Genomic DNA, 22449 nt, shown 5'->3' on the forward strand with positions numbered 1-22449 from the left:
ATGATGATGGGACCTCCCATTTTATGACATCCTCCATAAACCAGTCACAGGTTGACGAATGCACACAGACGACACCCTGTTCTTTGCTTTCGTATTCTGTCTTGTGCTTTTGTTGGCCTGCTTCCTAAGGACATTGTATTTCAAAATCATACCTGTCAACCTTGGCTAATAGCTGCCCTTATGATTACAATTCCCATATAAAAGTTGTTGTATGTCATACATTATTTGAAATGATAAAGAAATGCTAACACAAGCGCAAATGCAGACAGCTTACCGCACATGTACTCGTTGCTTTTATTAACCTGACCGTAGGCAACAATAAAAAATATATTCTGTATCTACAATTGAGGATTACTTTTGCTGGTTTGCCATGACAATAGTTGCAATCAGCGGCGGCATTGTCGTTGGCTTGCTAGCAGTTGAGATGAACAGGATTTGAGGCACATTTTTTGGTAAGATTGGTTAACCGTTTTTTAAATAATAATACAGTAAAGTCTCGTTATATCGATATTCTCGGGAGTCCGAAAAAATATCGATATAACCAGGACTATCGATATATCCGACCCTGCGCGCATGTAATTTTCTCCTTGCGTTCATAGAAATAGTATAGTAATAAGCGGTACTATCGATATAACCGATATCGATATAACGAGACTTTACTGTAATACATTTTATTTTAAGCGCCTTGCAAAGCTCTCAAAGACACTTTACAGTCACAGACAAGAATAGGTAATATAACGATTTTAGATGCACATCCTTAAACATCCAACATCTAAAATTGTTCTATCAATAGATACTATAATAAATAAAATACAATCACAAATAAAATACAATAAATAAAATAAAATTATAAATAGAAACAAGAGAAAGAGCTACACGGAAAATGCAATTTTAAATAGGTGGGTTTTGAGATGGTACATGAAGGTGGGAAGAGAATCGATGTTACGAATGTTGGGAGGAAGTGAGTTCCAGAGTTTGGGGGAAGAGCCGCTGAAAGCTCTATCCCCCATCGTGCTGAGACGGGCAGGGGGGCACGCAGAGGTGGAGGGAGGAAGAGGATCTGAGGGAATGTGAAGGAAAATATTTTTTACACATATAGAAGTTGTAGTACGCCGTACATTATTTGAAATGATAAAAAAAACATAGAAAAACCGGGGGAAACATATTTTGACAGGTATGTGAAATAGAGAATGTAGCATAGCTAAAACAACTCAAATAAATTACGGTCATACACATTAATTAAAATATTTTTAAATGTATACTTTTTGTTGCAATTTATTCTCGAAATAATAATGAAAAGTATGTACGTGACAGTTTTAAAGCACAAATCCTGGATTGAAGCTATCTTGTTTGTTTTGACCACAGAAATCATGAATGGAATCTCATGTGATTCTACGTGTTGTGCCTGTATACGCTCTCTCGTGCCTTCGTTATTTCCAGGTTGTGAAGGAAACAATGGAGCAAATATACACATTTTAATGACCAAATTCCTTCGGTTTGGATTACTTTTCGACGGCGCGATGTGGGAGCAAAGCGTGATTGAAGTGAAACTTCTTTTTTTGGGGAAAAGCACAGCCGGGACTAGTTGACGTCAAGTGCGGAAACACGCGGTTGTCGCGTGTCGTTTGTCGAAAATTTGAAGCTTAAATAGTCAGGATGACAAACAGTTTTTCGGAAATAACCGAGAACGACGGGCGGTGTGTTAAAATTCAACATTTTCTCGCACACTGCGGAAGGATTTAATTCTCGCTCTCTCTCTGTCTCTGTCTCTCACCCACCCCTCCCTACCAGAGAGAGCAAGTCGACACATCCGCCCAGTTTTCCGATGCCTTCCCTCCCCGTGTTGAAAATGGAGTTCGATTACAGCAGTTGTTCGCCAACTTCTGAGGGGGGAAATTAAAATCCTTTTTTCCCATCTCCCTTCTAACGCGAATTTGTGGAGGAACCCCCATTTTGTGGTTCGACTCCCTTATCCCTCCCTTCCTTCCAGTTCCCTCCCGGGCGTCGAGGTTGCCTTGAAGTGGACATTAGTCGGACACGTTGGCGGAGCAAGGCTGGCTTTCCAACAAGGCGCTGCTTCAAGTGTCGTCCCGGAGAGCTCTCAAGTTGGCGACTGGATGCTCGACACCCAACCACAACTATTGCGCCGCCGAACGTGACGGGCTTTTTCAGGATATATCCAAACACTCAACGGGGGAAATTTTATTTGCATCATTTTTTGTTTTGTCTCCCCACCAAATCGGAGCTTGGTTGGAAACGAAGATGGCTAATTTTGTGTCATGGTCGGATTTTACTTCCAGGGAGGAGAAAGAGAAATTGTCATTCTTCCTCCTCGCAATTTAACGGCTAACGCTAGCTCCACTTCTTTCCCCCCATTTTTTTAATCGAGGGGGAGCATTCTCACCTTTTTTTAAACCGAGCACCCCACCCTTAATAAACAGCAAAAAGAAAACAGGGCTCGGTTGTACGTATGTGGAGGAAAATGGTGAATTTTGTGGTATTTTGTCCCGCCGTCACAGCGCCGTTGATGCTACTGCTAGGACTCGGATCCCCGTGAGGAAGAAAATGAGTGAAGATTCAACTAATCCAAACAACGAGTGAGTACAAATTCACACCGTAACCATATTTTTTTACCCCTTCATTTTTCTGGTTGGCGTGTGGCGCTTCATAAAACACGACGCGAGTAATAACCCTTCATAAAAAACGACACTAGTAATGTGAATGTATATTTTTGAATGGCGTGAATGTGTGTCGTCGTGAGTATAATCCTCAACAATTCTCGCTCACTGTGTCGTGAAATTCGTTAAAAAACCCTCGATGGAACGTAGATTAAAATCTCGTAGACGATCCCACACGGACGAAAAACGCCATGTTTTAAGGCATTCATACCCCTAAGAATAAACAACTGGGATATCGTCGTCGTAACGAAATGACAACAAACGCCTTAAACTGAATGTTTCATTTCCAAAAGGCGGAAGATATGTTTTTCTTCAATCACGCTGATTTACATATCCCCATTCATAAAATTGCTTTAAAATGACGACCGATCGTGACAAACGTAAGTCGATGAATCACATCGGATAAAGGGGTGATTATTTCGTATCCCGAATTTCCTGTCGTTTTGGGGGGTTGGAGGGAGGGTGGTATGGTTTTACACCGCTGATCCCTTCTGCGCTCTTGTTGACAGTCAGTGAGAAATATCTGCTTCGGGTGGTGCTGCGGTCACATGATCCCCTCCATTCATAAAGTACCTGCCAGGCCCCATTCACAGTCAACTGTACGCTGTTTCGCATTGCAGCCATGGTCACACAATGATCACATTTCCTTTTCACGCTATTTCTCTCTGTGTCCGCTTGTGCGCAAGGCGTCAACACTGTTTTGTGTCTTTTGATAATGTATTTGTCACAGAGGAAGTCATATGCAGCTGCCTTTATTTCTATCTCCCCCTCCCCCTCCCCCCTCCAGCAATTTTCACTGTCACGCTTTTAATGTGTCAAACACACCCATGTTCTGAATCTCTTCATTAATAGCCTCGAAGAAGGCGGGGTGGTGATATGTTGCATAGATGCTTTTGTCCTTGAACTGCGCGTTTATGTAACATACCTGAATTGGTGCATGTGGGTGCGGGTCCATCTTTTGCTCTGGAAGCAAAGGTCGATGGACGTACCAGGTGTAACGGTAACATTTCAGCCATAAAAGATATATTTCAAACAAACGACAATTTTTTTCACATTTCGTGATGGTCAGATGATCGACCAACGAGCCTACCAAAACGTCCTGAGGTGTTTGATTCATTTAGTGTGCGAGAACAGATGATGCCTTAGGTATCTGACTCTCATTGGCTTCTCTAGAACATCCTTGTGCTATAGTGTTTCCAAAAAATAAAATATTTGTTTCATGGTGTTCGTTTTGAAGACGTGGTAGTGCGAACTATTCTCTCCAGGAATGCCTCAAGGCTGGGAAAGTGCATGAGACATCCAAGAGGAAACTATTTAGTTTTTAATGTGGATTTTAAATACCTGTATGGCTTTCTTGAAACCACCCTGGAACCTTTCTGACATGCCATACAAATATGATGTAAACGTTCTCCACAGCCTGTACACCTCACTAAACCATACTCATACCTGCCATCTACTCCGGTTTTGCCGTAATGACTACGGTTTTCATTATCCAATACCGGGTTACGTTTTATTAATGTAAATTATGGATTCCAATAAAAGTAAAAAATCATCAAAATAGTGAATACCCAACATTCTTTCAAAACACGAGATGGCGAAGGATCATATCTAAATTTAGAACGGGCGATCGGCACAGTGCCAGCTGTGAGCTTCCTTTAGATGAATTGCGCATGCGCGTGTGAAGGGTCATTGCGGGAGTCAAGAGTTAGCATCGTTTTTATCATTGTCATATAATGGCATCTGCCGGAGAAAAAGCAACAAAAAGTGTGAAATCTAAAAGAAAACTACAGTTGTTGTCGCGAGGAATACTCCAAAGCATTTCCAGGAATTGTACTTCAGTCAAGAAAAGGTGAATTTGAGTTTGTTGACAGCTATTTCTGTCGACGCATAAGAATGTAGGTTAGATGTGCATATTTCAAGTTACTAACAATGTCTTACAATTCATTGTAATCAATCAATATGTATTGTATTTTTTTGCGTATTCAATTTCCTGTGTTTTGGTAATGTTCACGACTCAATACTGACCGGCTTGTTGTAGCTTGTATGACTAAGGCCATGCGCATTTGAGTCGTGCAGTTTGAGAAGGAGCACTGAGTGAAGGCGTCTTTTGCTCATTTTGTTTTTTTTTTCTTTGCGCAAGATGCCATCTGATTGTCATTACGGATCAACTGATATAGTATTGTTTTTCTGTGTATTCTTTTTTTACCCCCATGACATTAGTGGGTGATTTCTATATTAGACGTGTTAGATGAAATTGTGTTTCATTGTTTGTAATATTCATATTTCAGAGTTTTGTTATTTCATACTCAAGTAACGTAAAAATATTCAACACTGTCTCTTATGTTGATATATGTTCGAGGACCGCACCAGTGGAGTCCAATTGATTCGACAATAATTGATCTCAATAGGAAATGTATTTAAGTCCACCAAATTCCATTTAAAGCGTCAGAATCATTTGCAGTAACTGTTACTCTCAGTCACGATTAGACTCTCGAGCAGTATAACATGTTTGTTAAATTATATATATATTTATATATATAAAGAAACGTGAGCGTCAGTATATGGATTGAAACCTTTTCCTGCCCCCACTTTATCCCCCACGTGCTTGTCATCAATAGTGGCAGCAGGAACATTGGGAAATACTGCGACAGAGCCTACGTGATGTGCTGTGGTTTGTTCCTCTCTGCGTAATGGCGGCAGCTAAGATGGCGAAGTGATCCAAATATTGTTGCTAGGATTCCACCACCTGTCTTGCTGGGTGTATGATTCATAGAAACGCAGAGGGAGCGAGATACAGAACATTGCAACGGCTGTCACTATTCTTTTATTGGATTGGATTTGCCTTTATTAGTCTTGCAATGGAGAAATTTACATTTCACAGCAGCAAAGTGATGAAAGGAATGAAAGTAGAAAAACAAAATACATGAGCTGCTGGAAAGGCAGCCACTCTTGCGGCGCCGTCTTGAAGTCAAAAGAACAAAAAAAAACTAAATAACATAATATGACAGCACAAAGACAATATGACAACACAAAGACACAGTCATTCATTCTTAAGCACTTTCTGTACCCTCTTTGTTGCATGAAGCAGTTTTGTACTTTTATTTTATTTTTTGCTGTCATTTATTTTATTACAAGGCGTTATTACATAAGTCCTGAATCAGTTTAATTTAATGTAATCTGTCTACTAAAATTTATCACAAGATGCGAGTCATGCCCTCGGATGATTGCAGATAGTCCAAACGAATGTACACATACCATGATGTGACCATGTCAATAACTCGTCACTTGTAAAGCGTTTGATCTGCTCTGTCCTCTTTTGTTTCTGACGCATATAATTAATCGTCCAAAAAGCTCATCACCGTTCCCCGTTTTTGTCTTTTTTTGTGTAATCCTCGAAGAAATACTTTACCATGGTAAAATCTCTGTCTGATTTTGAAAGATACTTTTTTCATTTTATTGTTAAGCAAATATTTTGCAGTTGAGGCCCGCGAGCTATAACTCGGGTCAGCAATACTTGCCATTGCACGATCACGATGATGTCAGTTTGGAAAAGTGGAGTCAAATTCATTGGAAACAGTGCTGTCCTTTCTTTAAGTTCAAAAGTAAACACCTTTTCATTTCACCATCAACCCATGATGTATTCCAACAAAGATTACGAAAAGGCAGCAAGAAGGTGAGAAGATTTGACTTTGCCAAAAGGCCCCTCGTCCAATTTTTTTAAAATTAACATCAAGTTTTACTACCAAAGAACTCTCAGCCAAGTATTCAAAATACTAGTTTAATATATTTAGGAACAAATCTATCCCTGTGATTAATCAGTGAATCTCTTCATGCCATACGACTCGTTTGCCATGCGTTGTAAAAAGTAATTAGAACTAAAGCCGTTGTATTGTCGCCATTGGCGACCAATAAAGTGTTCCGCCATTCTTTTATGAGCGAGAGGTCATTGGGCCATGTATTGCTTGTAGTGAACTGATCATGTATAGGTTAGGGCCCCCGTTGTCTCTCGACTCCTGCTGTGCGGCGCTATTGTCTCGTTCCCGGTCAGGTGATCTCCAGCGGTCCCCCCTCACTGTGTCCTCTTCCTATCTGTTTGATTGATTTGACAGCTCAGCGTTTTTATCTGCCATGCGGGTGTTGTGATCTTATCACCTGTGGCTGTTTTGCACTCCCATTCCTGTGGCGACGCTTTCTCAACGCATTCCTTCCAAACAGCCCCTCATCAAGACATGAAACGACAAAGAGAAACGGCTCCTTCAGCTGCTGGGCCTCATGTTTTACGGGCCTGGGTAATTGCTGATATCCTGCAGCCCTTATGTGAAGCAAAATAAATTCCTGGATTCTTTTTATTTTTTACTTTAATAGATTTTTGGAGTCTTTGCCGGCGACTGGATGTGACCTTGAACACGTTTTACCAGCAATCTAGATCCGATCTAGACGTGTCTGCCCTTTTCACAAAGCACCCTTAGCTGTAAGATGTCTGGTTTTGCTTCTGTAACTTTAAAGGAAGTGGCGTTTGTAACTACGAACGTTGCGTAATTTGTCCAAATATGCGCAAGAGCAATAGGGACATTTATACGTCCATCCTATCAAGTGTACCACGGCAACCCTGTCTTACAAAGAAAGACAAAGCAGTTTCTCTGCTCTCAAAGGTTGACTGTCATCATTTTATCAAATAGCCTGTTTACCACCGTTATCTTTTTGATGGAGAACTAAGTTGGTGGGATGATGGTGAGCATCGAGACAAAGACAGAGATTGTCCAACGTTTTGGACAATTTCACGCTTTAAACAGGAAAGATAAAGTACAAACGTCCACCGCAACAGGATCTCCACGATTGGCAACAAAAGATAACACATGGATGCTAGCTAATTTGGTTCATCCTTCCACTGCTAGCTAAAACGGTTTGTAATAGCCCTGGAAGTGGTGAAGGAAAGACACGGCCGTCAGTGCACATTTCAATCGGTTTATTGAACAAACTTTATGACAAAACAAAAACTGGTAGTCACATTCATACGCGAGCTGACACCCATGACACACTTCAGCTTCTGGTCTTAACCGCAATTGAAGTCTGTTGGTCACCATGGCGGATCATAAGCTAGGTCCTCATTTAATAGAGCGTGTCCAGAGAAAAAGATTCTAAATTAGCTTGTACGACTGAAGGTTAGAATGTGACTCCACAAAAATCTATTTTGAGTGATAAGTTGACTAATGGTTATTGTGACAGGGTTATGATTACCCGTGCAGGTAGTTGGGGACACGTGACATCACTTCTGGAAATGGATAGCCAAGCATTACTTAGCATCTTGCTTGGGCGCAGAAACCCACAGATCTCAGGCTCCTCCATATTTTCAAAATTAATAACAGGGTCATGACAATTTAGCAAATTTAATTGCTAGTCAATCTGGTAACTGGTTGTTGTGTTATTATTAGTATTGCTGTTGTTTAGTATTTTAGGTCATGTTAAATGCTATTTTAGTTGGCAGTTCAACTGTTTGAAACAAGTCAATTTACTCACTCCATCCAAATCCAAACATCCGCCCGTAAAGAGGATCAACTTCTCTTTGTCGTCCTATTATCTTTAACTCGAATCTTGATAAGAAAGAACTTGTCCTATTGCATAACGGCAATCACAGCCGTTGGCAACTTGTTCAGATGCACTTCCGTTCCTATCCCGAGACGTTCCCGAGTATTTTTCAAAGTAATAGATTTCGACTTCAACTACAAAGCTCATGTATTGCGGAATGATTTGCTCTCAATGGGGAGAGGTTTCCTCAATTTCTTTTCGCGCACGCAATATTTATGAAGCAGTGTCTGCTTGTTCTAGAAGCTGCCGTGTGATTGTTTGGGTGATTAATGGCAACGGTGCTCTGAGTAATCAGACGGCTTGGACTGCCCGGAACGGAGAGCATGTTCCATTCCCATGGTTGGAGTCGGGCCTGGATTCTTTACATTTTAAAAGCTGAGCCACTTCCCCCGTCCATTTTTCATTTCCTCTTCGAGTATGTTCAGTGCTTTAAATGTCAGCACTGTTAAGGGCACGTTTCAGGCCTATGCCTTTTAAGATAAAGACCTCTATGCTTTTTGCGAAGCAGAACACCAGAATGTGCTATTTAAAATTAAAAAAATGGGGTTTGTTTCGGTCATAGTTTGCTTCTGATGATCACAGACCCTATCTCAGGGCCCGCGAGAAGACGCTTTAAGCAATACGGCTCAAAATCGTGGATATTGTTTGCAGTTGTGCGACATGTGGGGACCATGAAGGCTGCGCCTTGTTGAGTTTCGCTGCTTGCAGCTGGCCTGACATGGTTCTTTCCTGCTAGGCCGCAGACATAAAAGGGCACAGATGTAAATCCTAAACCTTGTTTCTTTGATGGAGTTCCCAAAACTCCTTTGAGAACAGGAAGAGGTTTCTGTGCGTGCCAAATGTAATTTCGCCGGTGGGTGTGTTTCTCATACGATGGACTTCGATCTTAAATCATTTACACTTCATTTAATCATTCGCTCAATGAGTCATTTGGTGAAGAACCATAATGTTTATTTTTTTTGTTGTCTTTGTCTGGCATTTTGCTATAGTTTCCAACTTAAATCTGGTTTATACAGTACGTTTATAGTGACTCCAGTACATTTATAGTGAATCGGGCTTGGCATTTGACTAAACTTTCTTGATAAACGATGTCAACGTATACGATCTATTCCCCTCGGGGGTGCTTATAGCGTGGATTTACCTGAGCTTCCCGTAACAAATCATACGCTACTTACTTCTTGAGACAGCAAACTTGGTGGCATTGGTTCATAGCTGTTCCGCTCTTCCGAAAAATTACACTAATATTGCTGGAAAACAATGTAGTTGGAACCTATATCGTGAACCTTTCTGTACCGGAGATGGTGACGATATCAATTTGCTTTAGTATGCTAGTTTTGTTCCTTCTGGTATGACCTGATGCTTCATACCTCATCCCTGCGTCTTCCCAGCCTTTCGCCTTACGCCCTCCCCTCTATGGTTATCAAGTCACCACAATTAGAATCACAATCCATTGAGACTGCTTTAACATCAAAGACGACTGTAGATGCTATGCAGCAGCCAAAACTTGTGCGTCTTCTTCTGTTGATGACTCACACACTCACAGAGTAATGTCCTGCACAAGGGTTTAATTTACCGGAATGCGTGTGCTTTAAATTAAGATCAACGTATTCAGTTTTGTTTTCCATGTTTAAGTGGTGATGGGTTTCATTTTCATTTATTTATTTCATTTTTTAATATCACCCATTGCTGATTCAAAAATAAAATAAACTTTCTGCCTTTTTCACGAACACAATTTGCTTGATTTTTAACTCATTCACTGCCAGACGTGCAAAAATGTGTCCGATCCAGCGCCAAGGTTTTTGTCATTTTCACTCCATTTGCAGGCCCTACAGAATAGTGACTTTTTGGACTACATAGACATTCAATTCAGCATAAGAAACATTAGAATCTCTTCTAGCCAAAATGGAACTGTATAGTGCCACTTAGCAGTTTTTTTGACAACGATACTAGTGCAGCGTGTTCTACCGGAAACAAATTCCTTGTGTGTTCTACATACTTGTCAATAAAGATGATTCTGATTCTGATTCTTTCATCAGAAAAAAATAGTTACTTCCTAAGTTATATGGGTCTGGTGTTATATGACCTTAAAATGAGGGCAGCTGTCCAAAATATAACTATAGCGCTTGAACAACAGCTGAAGCTGGTGCAAAGCGCTAATATGCAAAAAAAGTAAAATGCTGCCCCCTTGTGGAAGGGAAAACGTTGCCGTAGGTCCTACCAGCTGTTTATCGGCACCCCCTCAAGAAAAAAACAAAATCCGAACAAATTCAGGAATGGCACTCTACGTTATATTTTCAGTTCCCGAATAAATTCGGGAATGGCAGTGAATGAGTTAGTCTGATTGTAGTTTGTTTTCCTTTCGTCACGTGTAAATAAAGAAATAGACATTTTATCTCCTGGTTATCGTTTTTGGGTATCCAAACTTTTCGTTTCAAGGTTCTGTCGATAACTTAGCAATATGTATTAAAGAAAAAAAGCATACATCAAAATTTTCTGAAATTATGAACAAATATACATACAAATATGTATATGTGTTATATACCTGTAATTATTAAATGTTAATCTCCATTTATATTATGACGTGTTAATCCACATTTCAGTTGCTTTTTGTAGCACCCTGAAAAGAAACAAGTTCTCTCTTTGTTATCACTCGGCCACTCTTTGACCTTATTAAATTTTCTGAAAACCAACCAAACCAAACTTTTTGCCCCAATCACTGATCAGATGAAAACCTTGTGATTGAAAACGGACATCCCTCATTTCAGACTTTGCGTTGCGAAAGCCCTTCTGACCAATGTGAAAAACAACCGTGACCAAATATTTAAACCCATGAACGGATTCTTGAATAAAAACGTATAGTTTTGTCTCAATAACGGAGCACGAGCAGCATTCAAGATGCTTTCTTTGCTCTCGGAAAAAATGTAGCTTGATGACAATTGGCTATTCTATAAACACGTTTTTGCCATTTTGTCCATGAGACCGATTTATAAAAAAAAATATCTGTTTAAATGTATTTTCTTTGTTTAGTGCTGCGGAATTATTTTTCCCTGAGTCAGTTGCTAGCTTTGCCCGAATGTTCTTGTGAGAGAGATGAGTCACCAGCACCATGTTGCAAGAAGATACGACGACATTTCTCTTTCACTTCTCCTACGGGCAAAGTATTGTCTTTCAACGCAGCTAATAAAGCAGCCGCGCAAACGCAGACGGTTTTGGTGAACATTGTCCAATTACAGATTCGCCTTTTGTTAATGGCTAACATAAAGCACCCCGAGGTGGTACTTTGTGTCATAATTTGCTCTGCATCCATGTTTGGGTCATGTCATTTGTTTAGCGCTGCCCTTCAAGTTGGCTGCTTATTTAAATCGCTTGAACCGTGGCTAATTAGCTAGCTGGCGATGGCACTGCTGAAATCGACGGTCGTGCTCTGGATTGCATGTTGTTGTTTATCTGCGATAGTTAGCTGAACGCTACGTTTACTTCAGTGTCAAAATCTGACTTGATTTGTTTTAAACCTAGTTTAGCTGACTCCCCTAACCCCACCCCTCCATTCATTTACCACGATCCGAATAGAGGATAAGCTACACAATCGGATTGGGATAAGTAGCTTGATTATTTTGCCAATGATTTTTAGTCATTAATGTCTTTACCTTACAAACGCTTATAAAGTTCTATAACTTTCTTAAGTGTCTTAAGTGGAGTCACACAATGTTTCTCTAGTTTTTGCTACAGATCCACGTATGAGCGATGGGGAGATGGAAAAAAAAATGTTTGGGGTAGAGGACTTTTCTCCCCTTTTCTGATGTTAATGGAAAGGAAGGAATTGTTTTCATGCTCTTAGCTTGCATAGTGTGTCTCCCCTACAGCATGCTCCACTGCCTGGATATTGTGAGAGTACAAAACTCCAGGCCCCGGCATCCAATAACGTGAAATTTCAGCAGAGAAGCAGCCATTGTGTAGCAAGAGGCAGGCGGGGAGGGGTTTTTGGTAGCAGAGGGAGACAGAACGGAGCAAAGGGAGGGCGACTTGGCCGGCTCCCAGGGCTCAGGACACATCCTTTCTCTCTCCTCTCATTCGTCACTCCTCCTCTTCCTTCTCCTCTTCGTGTCTTTCTTTCAACCCTCACCCCACTTGCCATCCACCCTCCTCCCACCATCAGGATAGGAAGCCAAAGACAGAGACACAAGAAAAAAAAAGCATGATGGCATACTGGAGCCTAGTGAGCCATGGGCCCGAGCGAGCGGACAAACGGCCACTTTGTCCACTTAGGAAATGCTTGTCCCAGGATCCCCCTTCTCCGCCACACACTAGAGCAGCCGGTCTCGAGGCCTTGGCCCGCCTGGACCGCACGTGCTATACCATCACGCCTTCACCACAACGTCCCACTTTGTCTTGTGCTTAAAAAAATACATATACAGGTATATATAAAAATATACACAACACCATCATGCTCCATGCACTCGCATTCCCCAACAGCAGATGTTGTCGTTCTGATTCAAAGAGCCACGGGCTGTTTGTTTATTCACCTGCTGCTTCAGGTCGAGGTGTCTTTTTCATGCATACGCCATTCATTAGCACCTGTGGTATCGTGTTAATCTAGGTCCGATCAGAAGGACACTTTAATCGTTACATCTAATTCCAAAATATTAACTGTCATTCCCAAATTTTTTCGGGTTTTGATTTTTCTTGCAAGCGGTAGGGGGTTCCGATAAAGCGCTGGTCAGACCTCTGGCGATGTTTTTTTTCCCTTGTACAGCCGCCCCCATTTGCACCTCATATTACTGCAGACCCATATAACGTTTTTGAAAATACAGCATTCATTGGGGGTGCGCCATTTACTCCGGTGCGCCTTATACACCGGAAAATATGATGTATTGTATCGTATTTTGTACAGCCACCCCATTTCAAGCTCAGATAACTCCAGACCCGTATAATTTAGGAATTAACTCTTTTTTTTTTCTGATGAAAGAACAGAGTATGCAGTTTCTTACGCTGCATTGAATGATTATGTACTCCTCAAACTCAATATTCTGTGGATCCTGGAATTGGAGTGAAAATGACAAAAACCCTGGCACTAGAGTGGACACATTTTTTGCACGTCTGGCAGTGAATGAGTTAATGCAACATTTTTTTTCAATGGTAGGATTATATTATTGAGGTTGCAGTTACATTTAGGTCATTGGAATGGTAAAAAGTAATCGGAATGGTCTGAAACATTTCTGAAAAATAGCTTCAAACAACATCATGTCATGCAAAAGGAGAATAGATGTCATCATTATGGTGAAATATAAATATGGTGACCCACAGAACACCGCACAGTGACATTACCGGTCAGTCAAATCGATTTACTGTTAAAAAAAAGTATTGATTCTTCATCGTTTGCAGGCAACTAATTTCCAACATCTTAAGGCTGTAATATATTTTCAGTGCCATGCTGCTGGTTTGGCTAGCAATCAGTGTCTATGAACTGAGGTATACAGTTACAACCAGTGTTTTTTTTTCCTGGAGAGGAAAAAGGAGGTACGTGCATTTAAGGGCAAGTATTTATAAGTGGATGACACACCCAGTGACTAATTGGGGCCCGACGTCCATTAGACGGAAGACGTTAGTCAAATATCGCCAAATCCCTCAATGCAAACGCCCCGTTTTATAGAGGCGGCGAAAGCCTGCGCACATCCTTTTTGTGAATAAAAAAGGCTCCATTCACATGTAAGTCGGGAGCTGTTGACCGTCACCTTGGTCTCCGCCCTGTTCCCATCCGCCACCACCTCTTCCCCCACAGTCCTCCATTACATTTTCCTCCCCCCCCTGACCCTCACCCCCCTTTCCCTCTGTTTTTCTCTCCTGCTTTTCGTCGGAAATGAAGTCAGTCACCCAGCAGAATGACTTGGAATAATTTGGGGAAAGGGGGAAGCTCTTTTCTCTCTCTCTCTCTCTTCCACCCCCCCCCCCCTTCCGTCATTTCCCCCATTCAGTGCCCGGGCCAGCTGATGTGCTTCCGCTCTCGATTGTGTGTCCAGTGGACTGTTTGCGCCCAGCGAGGGGCATGGATGACAGCCTTTGTCACCACCATCCCGGTCTAAATTTTCACGTGTGTGTTTGGCACACTGTAAAATAAAAAAATAAAAAAATAAATACATTTCCCCATTGTGGGACGATTAAAGGCTTTCTGATTCTGGTTTTGAAAAAAAAGAGAAGTTTCAACCACAATTCTTCTTTCTTTTCACAATTTTTTTGATGTTCTTCTTTTCCGCCTTGTACCAGAATGAGTGCCAAAGTAAAAAGATTTTAACTTCATTTTGGGGTCAAGACCCCTCTACCCTCCTCCTCTCTGTAAGTGTCCCTATGCTGGCATGTGTGAGATGGTACTTCTGAAGGGTCAGGTCCTGGTCATTGTTCCCTGGTCACGGATGAGCGACACCAGCGCCTGCCTTCTGTTCACCCCAGGGACCCAGCCTGACTGACAACCACTCCTGGGCCCGTCACCCCTACGTCCTTTATTGAAGTGTGGGGGTACAGGGGGGGGGGCTTTAACGACCCAATTGTCAATTGGTCCAAAATGCATTTTTATTGTGCTGAACCCTGGGGTTGTAGTGTAAAGTGGAACACAGCTTCTTCCACGCTGTAAAAAAGGTGTGAGCAGAACCGGTGGTGCTGGGAACTTGTGAGGAAAGTTGTTGTTCTCTTGCCATGGGGCCAATGCTGTCCAAGCTTGGGGCCGCATTAAGGGGGGGGGGGGGGAAGCACATTTAACTACACGGACCGGAATCATATTTGGAAAGCAAACAACATCCTGTGGTTTTTCACAGCTAAGTGGCATGGTCTGAATCGGTGTACTTTCGAGAATATAATTGAAATGAACTTTGTGTTCAGACATTTCTACGAGTTACTTAAGGCTGAAAAAGGGAACTAGAATAAGTGCCGACTCCAGCGGCACTGTAGAAAAACAGGAATGTAATGGAAAGACCACAAATGATACCATCTATTGAAAATATTTGGGGATTTTTTTTGGACTTGAATGTTCCATGTCATGTTCATTATGGAGTTTTGTCACTGATGTGATTTTCTTCCTACCTCCACTTGGTTTTGTAGAAAAATAAAAATGTGGAGCAAATGTCACTCTACTTTCTGGCTATAATACACATGTTAGCTTTTGTTAGAAATCATTCATCCTATCTACGCTCCCCGACGGCCTCTTGTTACATTTTCTGCTGGCTCACCAGCGCTGTAGACTCACCGCATCTTCACCTGCGGTCAGATCTTGGCTGATTAGATAACGCAAACTGCATTAGGCCACCGGAAATGACAAAGTTCAGCGTGTGCTGAGGGCAGTGTTTTTGCACAAACTCCCGGTAACCTATTAAATATTTGAGAAGCATACAGAACCGGGTAGTTGAATGTGACACATGACTGGGCTTCGGATGTCATAACTTTCCCGCCTCTTCAAAACGACTTTCCGGGATAACCACCATAGCTGACAGTGTTAAATTGAGGATCACGAAAGTCACTGACTGACAAGAGATAATTCACCTGATACCCTCCCTTTTTAACTGTCCCTGAAGATCTTGTGAATTCAATGTGAGGGAACCTTTGCTCTCCTGCCTACCACACCCTTGGCAAAGATCATTGCCGGGGATTATCGGTTACCCATTCGTCTGTTGCATTAGATAGTTTCGTTACAGACATCATTTGGCTAAACCGCAACACAAGCAGATATCAATTGTTTTAAGAAAAAAAGCCTTATTTACATCTTAACTCATTAACTGCCAAACAATTTGCAAAAATGTGTCCACTCCAGTGCCAGGGTTTTTGTCACTTGTACTCAAATTACAGGACCCACGGAATATTGCGTTTTAAGAATACATAAACATTCAATTCAGCGTAAGAAACCTTAGACTCTCTTCTTTCATCAGAAAAAAAGAGTTAATTCCTAAGTAACATGGGTCTTGAGTTATCTGAGTTTGAAATTGGGGCGGCTGTACAAAATACAATACATACATACTGTATTTATTCATATTGTGCTTTGACAACAGCTGATGCTGTAAAAAAGCGCAAACATGGACAAAATGCAAATGCTGCCTCTTCGTGTAAGGGAAAAACATGGCCATAGGTTTGACCAGCGCTTTATGGGCACCTTCCCGCAAGAAAAAACAAAACCCCACCCCTGTCATAGGAAGAGAGACCATCCTCATGCCCGTTCAAAGTCACCCCCGCGAACAAACGTGAACGTAGCATTGATTTTATGTTTGATCTTGGCGACAACGCAACATACTGGATAGTTTACAGTGTATAAGGCGCACCGGGGTGACACACTACTTCTACAGGGGGGAAATGGAGTCAGTGGCTGCTGAAATTAGTTGCGAGACTTGTTGAGGCTCAATATTACTTCAGATATAAGGCACACCTGCGTATAAGGTGCAGGGTCATCTTTTGAGGAAAATCAAGGCTTTTGGGTGCGTCTTATATACCCGAAAAATACGGTAATTGAAATGTGAACACTTCAAAGTTTGCCGTCTGTGTAATCATGACTCATTTGCCTTGGCTTTGACATCCTTTCCGCATGCTTCCTCCCTCTTTCCGCAGTGACAGTTATGCGCGTGTGAGAGCAGTGGTCATGACGCGGGATGACTCCAGCGGTGGGTGGCTTCCCCTCGGCGGCGGTGGCCTCAGCTGCGTTACCGTTTACAAGGTCACCCCGGCGGAGGACAGTGGCAGCACCCACAGCGGTGGAACCCGGGGGAGCACAGGCAACCTCAGCCCTTGTAGCGCCAGTCCGACGCCCAGTCCCACCCCCAGCCCCACAGCGGTGGAGTTCTACATCAAGGGGGAGCGGCTCAAAGATAAACTGGTAAGGAAGACGCTATCCAGTGGTCGCTACTTGGACCGCCTTTGCAGACTCCACTGGCAACGTGGTGCTGGAACGGTTGCTTTTGAGATTTCGCTTCATGCTGACACGACGCCATCATGCAGCTGCTGTGGATTTGTGGATTCGAGGCGTCTCATGTTTAAAGTGTCTTAAGAGGGAAGGAGGACGTTTGTGCTCTGGCAGCTATAGTTATGATTTAAGTGTTTTCCTTAAACTTCCAGAACAATTGGCCATGTTTTGCTTTTGGCCTTGTGGGTAGCTGAGGATAGCGCGACGGCATCTGTTCCTCCGCTCCCTTGAGAAAATACAGAGACAAATGAATGTAATCCTCACTTGTGTCACATTTTTTACCCACAACGATGTTTGTTTTAGACCTAATCATTAACTTTCTGCCTGGTTTTACTGAATAGATAATTGCTTGAGTAATGCGTCTGTGTAAACTCTCAGATTTACAGGAGTAGTCCATCGATGAAAAGGTTTCTTCAGCCGTCATCTCTACTTCTTTGACGGTGTCGGACGTATCGCTCCTCATCCGAAAAGCTTTGTCAGCGTATTAAATTTGTGCTCGTAGCTTTGGCCCTAATGGACAGAGGTGGCGGTGCCAGACCTCTGCTTTGATAGGTCCCAGCTCTAAGGTTGAGGGGGACCAATGGACTACTCCCTGAAGCTAATCTGATTACTTATTTTGTTCTGTCTTTTTATGTTCTATGAAACATCTTTTGTTCTATTTAATATTCTATGAAAGAAATAATCTGATTAGCTTCAGGGAGTAGTCTAGCGCTCCCCCCAATCTTAGAGCAGGGGCCTATCAAAGTAAAGGTCTGGCATCGCCATCTCTGTCCATTAAGGATATGTCGGGTCAAAGCTACCAGCAGAACTTTAGTTAACTGACAAAGCTTTTCGGATGAAGACCGAAAAGTCCGACACCTTCAAAGAAGTACAGATGACGTCTGAAGAAACCTTTTCGTCGAGGCTTGAGTGATGCAATGGATAAGCCATTGCTGTATATACCTACACATATCTATATGTGTAGTTATATACACAAAAATGATTCATATGGCAATTTCAAAATCGCTCGGGCCAGGGAGCGTTGTTCAACTTGCCTCTGCAGCGCAGGTATCTGAAAATAGGAGCAAACTGCGTGATCTGTGATGCATGATTACATCATCTGGGAGAAGTGCAGATTACTCAGGAGGAGAGAATGATGGATGAAGGATGTGGGAAAACCTACTTAACTCAAAGGATGAATATCGTGGAAACTTATGCTCAACCTTGTAATTAGTACCAAACATAAAATGCCTGAAAATATGCTCACTTGTGGTGTGTCCTGGACAGACTGCGACGCATCTTTAAAAAAAAAAAAACAAATACGTAACAGCCACTCATTAGTGAGCTTGGGAGTGTGAAATAGTGTGACATTCCGAGACAGACGTGTGACATGTAGCACATCAGAATCCCCCTCATCTTTTTGAATGCAACGATGTGCTGCTTATTCTGACTGCAGTTCATTGATGTCGCGCTCATTACTCATAATATTTTCTGAGTCAAACAAAGTTATTTTTGGCAGTGAGTTGCCTTCTCCCACTCCCACTATATGATGTCATCCATTCTCCCTTCAGTTTTTGTTCAATGACACCCCATTGTTCTTTGGTTTTATACAGAGATTGTGTCTTGATCATCCCGAAAAATCAGATTACATTTTGCAATTACAGTGTGGAAAGAAGTACGCGTCAGGTTTTTCACCTTCACGAAGCATTACAGAATACCATAACACACATATGACACCCAGACAATTTCAAAGACAACTTCTGAATCTCCTCCCGCGTTGGTACCTGTCATAACACCGATTTAAAGTCACATTCCCGCACTTTGTCACACTCTTTTCTTTCCTCCAATCAATGTAATTGCGTTGCCATCTTAATCCTTACGGGTTTTGACCTTCTTGTCCCAAGAACTGTGTGCCGGATTTTAGAGCGATAGCGTAGGTTCTTCCGGATAATCCAGACTGTGGTCATATAAAGTGTGAAAGTGATGTCAGAAGTCTGTGGCAAACATAGTGACGCGGAGGCTCTGGTGGCCTTTTAATGCTTCGACATTGGCGGCTGGTTGGCTGCCCGGCGTCTGAATTTCCTTTGACTGAGGACATTTTATGTATTTTGTGTTCAAGGCCACCGAGTGCATTAACCCGCATGCATGCATGGCACAGGAAAAGGCTGTGACGGGAATGTCGTGGTACAGGCCCGCGGGGGCATACAACATGGTGCGGGAGACCCTGACAACTGTTCTAGGAAGTTGTACAACACCCCGTTTGCTGCCAGCATCTACCTCAGTCGCCACAACAAACAGGCGGCCATATGTAGGTCTGTCGGGCTCCTACAACTGTTTGAGGGCATCGACTCAACAACAGCGACGATTCCAAGGAAAACAAGTACCGCAGACAAACCCACAGACGACTAATGTTAGTCATGCAAGACTGCAAGGCGTGACATTATCTGTTCCTCCTACCGCAGTATTGTTTGAAAGCCATCAGCGAGTTGACTGCAGAAGTTATTGACATAGCGTAATTATCTTAACTGAGGATGTTTTTTCCCCCTCTGTGGGTCTGTTGCTATTGGTTTGCAGCTTTGGATTGGATTAGCCTTTATTAGTCTCGCAGTGGAGAAATTTACATTTCACAGCACCAAAATGATAAAAGTAAGAGGAAAAGAAGAAGTACAAAAACAAAATACATGACCTGCTATAAAGGCAGCCACTCTCGCAGTGCCATCTTAAAGTCAATAACAACAAAAACAAACAAATGCTAAATTATGTGACACTACACAAAAGACACAGATAGTCTTCAATCTTAAGTACTTTCTGCACCCTCATTGTTGTATGAAGCAGTTCTTGATGAGAGGAGAGGATCAAAGGATCCTTTTCACCAGTTGATCAGGGATGTCATGGTGAAATGTGCACGTCTGCCACAAGCTAAATGTTGAAAGCAAAACACGAAGCTGTAGCATTCATTGACGAAAAGAGACTGTCTCACACTCACTCCTGTCCAACGGAAATCTGCTTCAATTCCAAGCCGCGGCAGTTCGATATATGCATCAGCGCTCTGCTCTGACGCTCCTTTTCTTCTCATTGTGGACTCCTCAAGCCATGAACAAAGCGGGGCTGTAAAAATTCTGCCAATTACAGGCACAAAAAATAATTGCAATTTACGGATGACAATTTTTGAAAGGGAAAGACTTTCTATCACTTTGTCAGCGCATCCGCTGTCAGTGAATGTGGATTTTAACAAAATCATGCTTAAATATCAGTAACTCATGATCTAAAATTGGAATATGGGGGAAAATGACTAACTGCCAGTGAGTGTCATGTTAATATAAATGAAGTTTGGTGTTATTTTTTTTAGATGTGTGCTAATCACCCTCAGACATTTAGCTACGATCAAGCTACGATAACTAGTTCCCAAGATACTTTAGTTACAAATAGTCCTGGTTAAAACATTTAACACCCATGTGCAAGCCATGGCTGAGTTCTCTTCTATTCTCAAAATAATGCTGACAACCGCTCTTTAATTTGTTTGTTATGTCTGAACAAAGACGGGGTCTGCAATCGTTCCCATCTGTGATCGTAACCTTAAATCGCTTGAGAAGAACGGCGCACAAACCTCACAGATGCTATTGGGTGGGTATGAGAGGCTAGGAGGGGAGGGAAGAGAAAATGCAAAATTCCATCCAAACGCATTCGTCGTCATAGGCGGTGCTAAACCGAATGAGGAAAGGTGGTGCGATGTGACTGTGATGCGCAGAGATGCGGCACAGAATGTACCCGGTGATGACTCAGCTAGCTCTCTATATAGCCACCAATTTCTCCACTGTGAGACTAATAAAGGCATATCCAATCCAATCCAATCCAATCTCTCTCTCTTTCCCCTCATCCATTACTCTGAGCCCCCCCTAAAAACAAACCCTAATTGGTTGACGAGGTCATACAGCATAGGCTGTCGAATTTGTGTCAGATCTTGTGTTGAGCTTACTACCTCGCTCGTCGCAGCGTCCTCCGGATTGCTCACAGCTGTGAAGCTGGCGCCTTCCCGGCTCATCAAAATTAGCTCTTCTTTTGGGCGATGTCTCTCTCTCTGTCTCTCACTCTCTCTCTCTCGCTCTCTCGCACGCTCGAAACTTGCACGGTACTTGTTTGTTGAGCTTTGCCAGCTAAATCCGGTTTATTATCGGCGAGACTATCGGTGTCACCTAACTTGTAAATTTTCAGCGCTAATAATGTGGCCTGTGTGACTAGCTCGTGACACCACTGACAGTGGGTGACTGTTTGTGGTGTTTGCTCTTTGACTCCGCTCGAAATCTGGAGAATGGAAATGAGCGCAGAACACATGAAAGAGAATCAACATTGATGGATTCTGTTACAAGATTTACTTGCGAACGCTTGACAAAATTATGAGTTCAAAGATCTTCCCTGTCTTATTTTTTTGTCTGCCCCTCGACGCATTTGACCTCCGTCTATCATTGCCCCCCCTTCAACGGTAACCGTCACCTTCCAAAGGTCTGATTTGTAAAAATATGACGTTGGGTAGCATCCTTCCTCGCAACATGCAGATATTTTCTCACGTTTCTATGCGAACATTTCTGCTTCAAAACTATCATTACTTCTGACTGGTACTCTTAAGAGGGAGCACATAACTACTACTCTGGCATCCTTTCCTGGCTCCCTGTAGATTTTAGTTATTTTTCAAGATTTTATTATTTGTCTTCTGTAATGCACTTTACTTTGGAGTCAGCCAATCGACTCTTGACTGGTACTCGTATGAGGGAGCATATAACTCCTACTCTGGCATCCCTTCACTGGCTCCCTATACATTTTAGAGTTATTTTCAAGATCTTATTGGTTGTCTTCAAATCTTGAAATGGCCTTGTTCCTCCTTACCTCTCTGAGCTCATCCACCCCTACACACCTTCCCGACGCCTCAGGTCTGCTGACCATACATTATGCCAAAAACTAATCAGAGGCTCAGAGGGGATCGAGCCTTTTCCGTTGCTGGTCTCGCTCTCTGGAATGACCTTCCACTGAACATTCGGCAAGCCCCTCTGTGCCCATCTTTAAAACCCACATTCGACTCAGCATGATTCCGACTTGATCTTGGTTTCACTCCCTGGTATAGGGTAGTTGTCCATGTGAAGCGCTTTGTTGCAGCTTCAGCTGTTGTTAAAGTGCTATAGAAATCAATATATATATTGTATTAAAACCACATTTGCTCTCTATCCCCATTCTGTAACTAATGATAAGTAACATTAGTTCTTTTAGACTAGAGGAAGACTC

General features: G+C 42.3%; 1 protein-coding gene across 1 annotated transcript in view; it reads left to right on the plus strand.

The window, feature by feature from the left end:
- The first annotated feature begins 1811 nt into the window (after nt 1-1811).
- The window catches only part of spred1 (sprouty related EVH1 domain containing 1), a 40455-nt gene continuing 19817 nt past the window's right edge, over nt 1812-22449 (plus strand). The window contains exons 1-2 of the mRNA XM_089004595.1: nt 1812-2597; nt 16845-17109. Of these exons, the coding sequence (XP_088860721.1) occupies nt 2566-2597; nt 16845-17109 (297 nt within the window). The 5' untranslated portion in view covers nt 1812-2565. The remainder of the gene's footprint in view (nt 2598-16844; nt 17110-22449) is intronic.

Source organism: Hippocampus bargibanti, linkage group LG09 (assembly GCF_051943395.1).
Source record: "Hippocampus bargibanti isolate YZ-2025 linkage group LG09, ASM5194339v1, whole genome shotgun sequence".
Lineage (NCBI taxonomy): Eukaryota > Metazoa > Chordata > Actinopteri > Syngnathiformes > Syngnathidae > Hippocampus > Hippocampus bargibanti.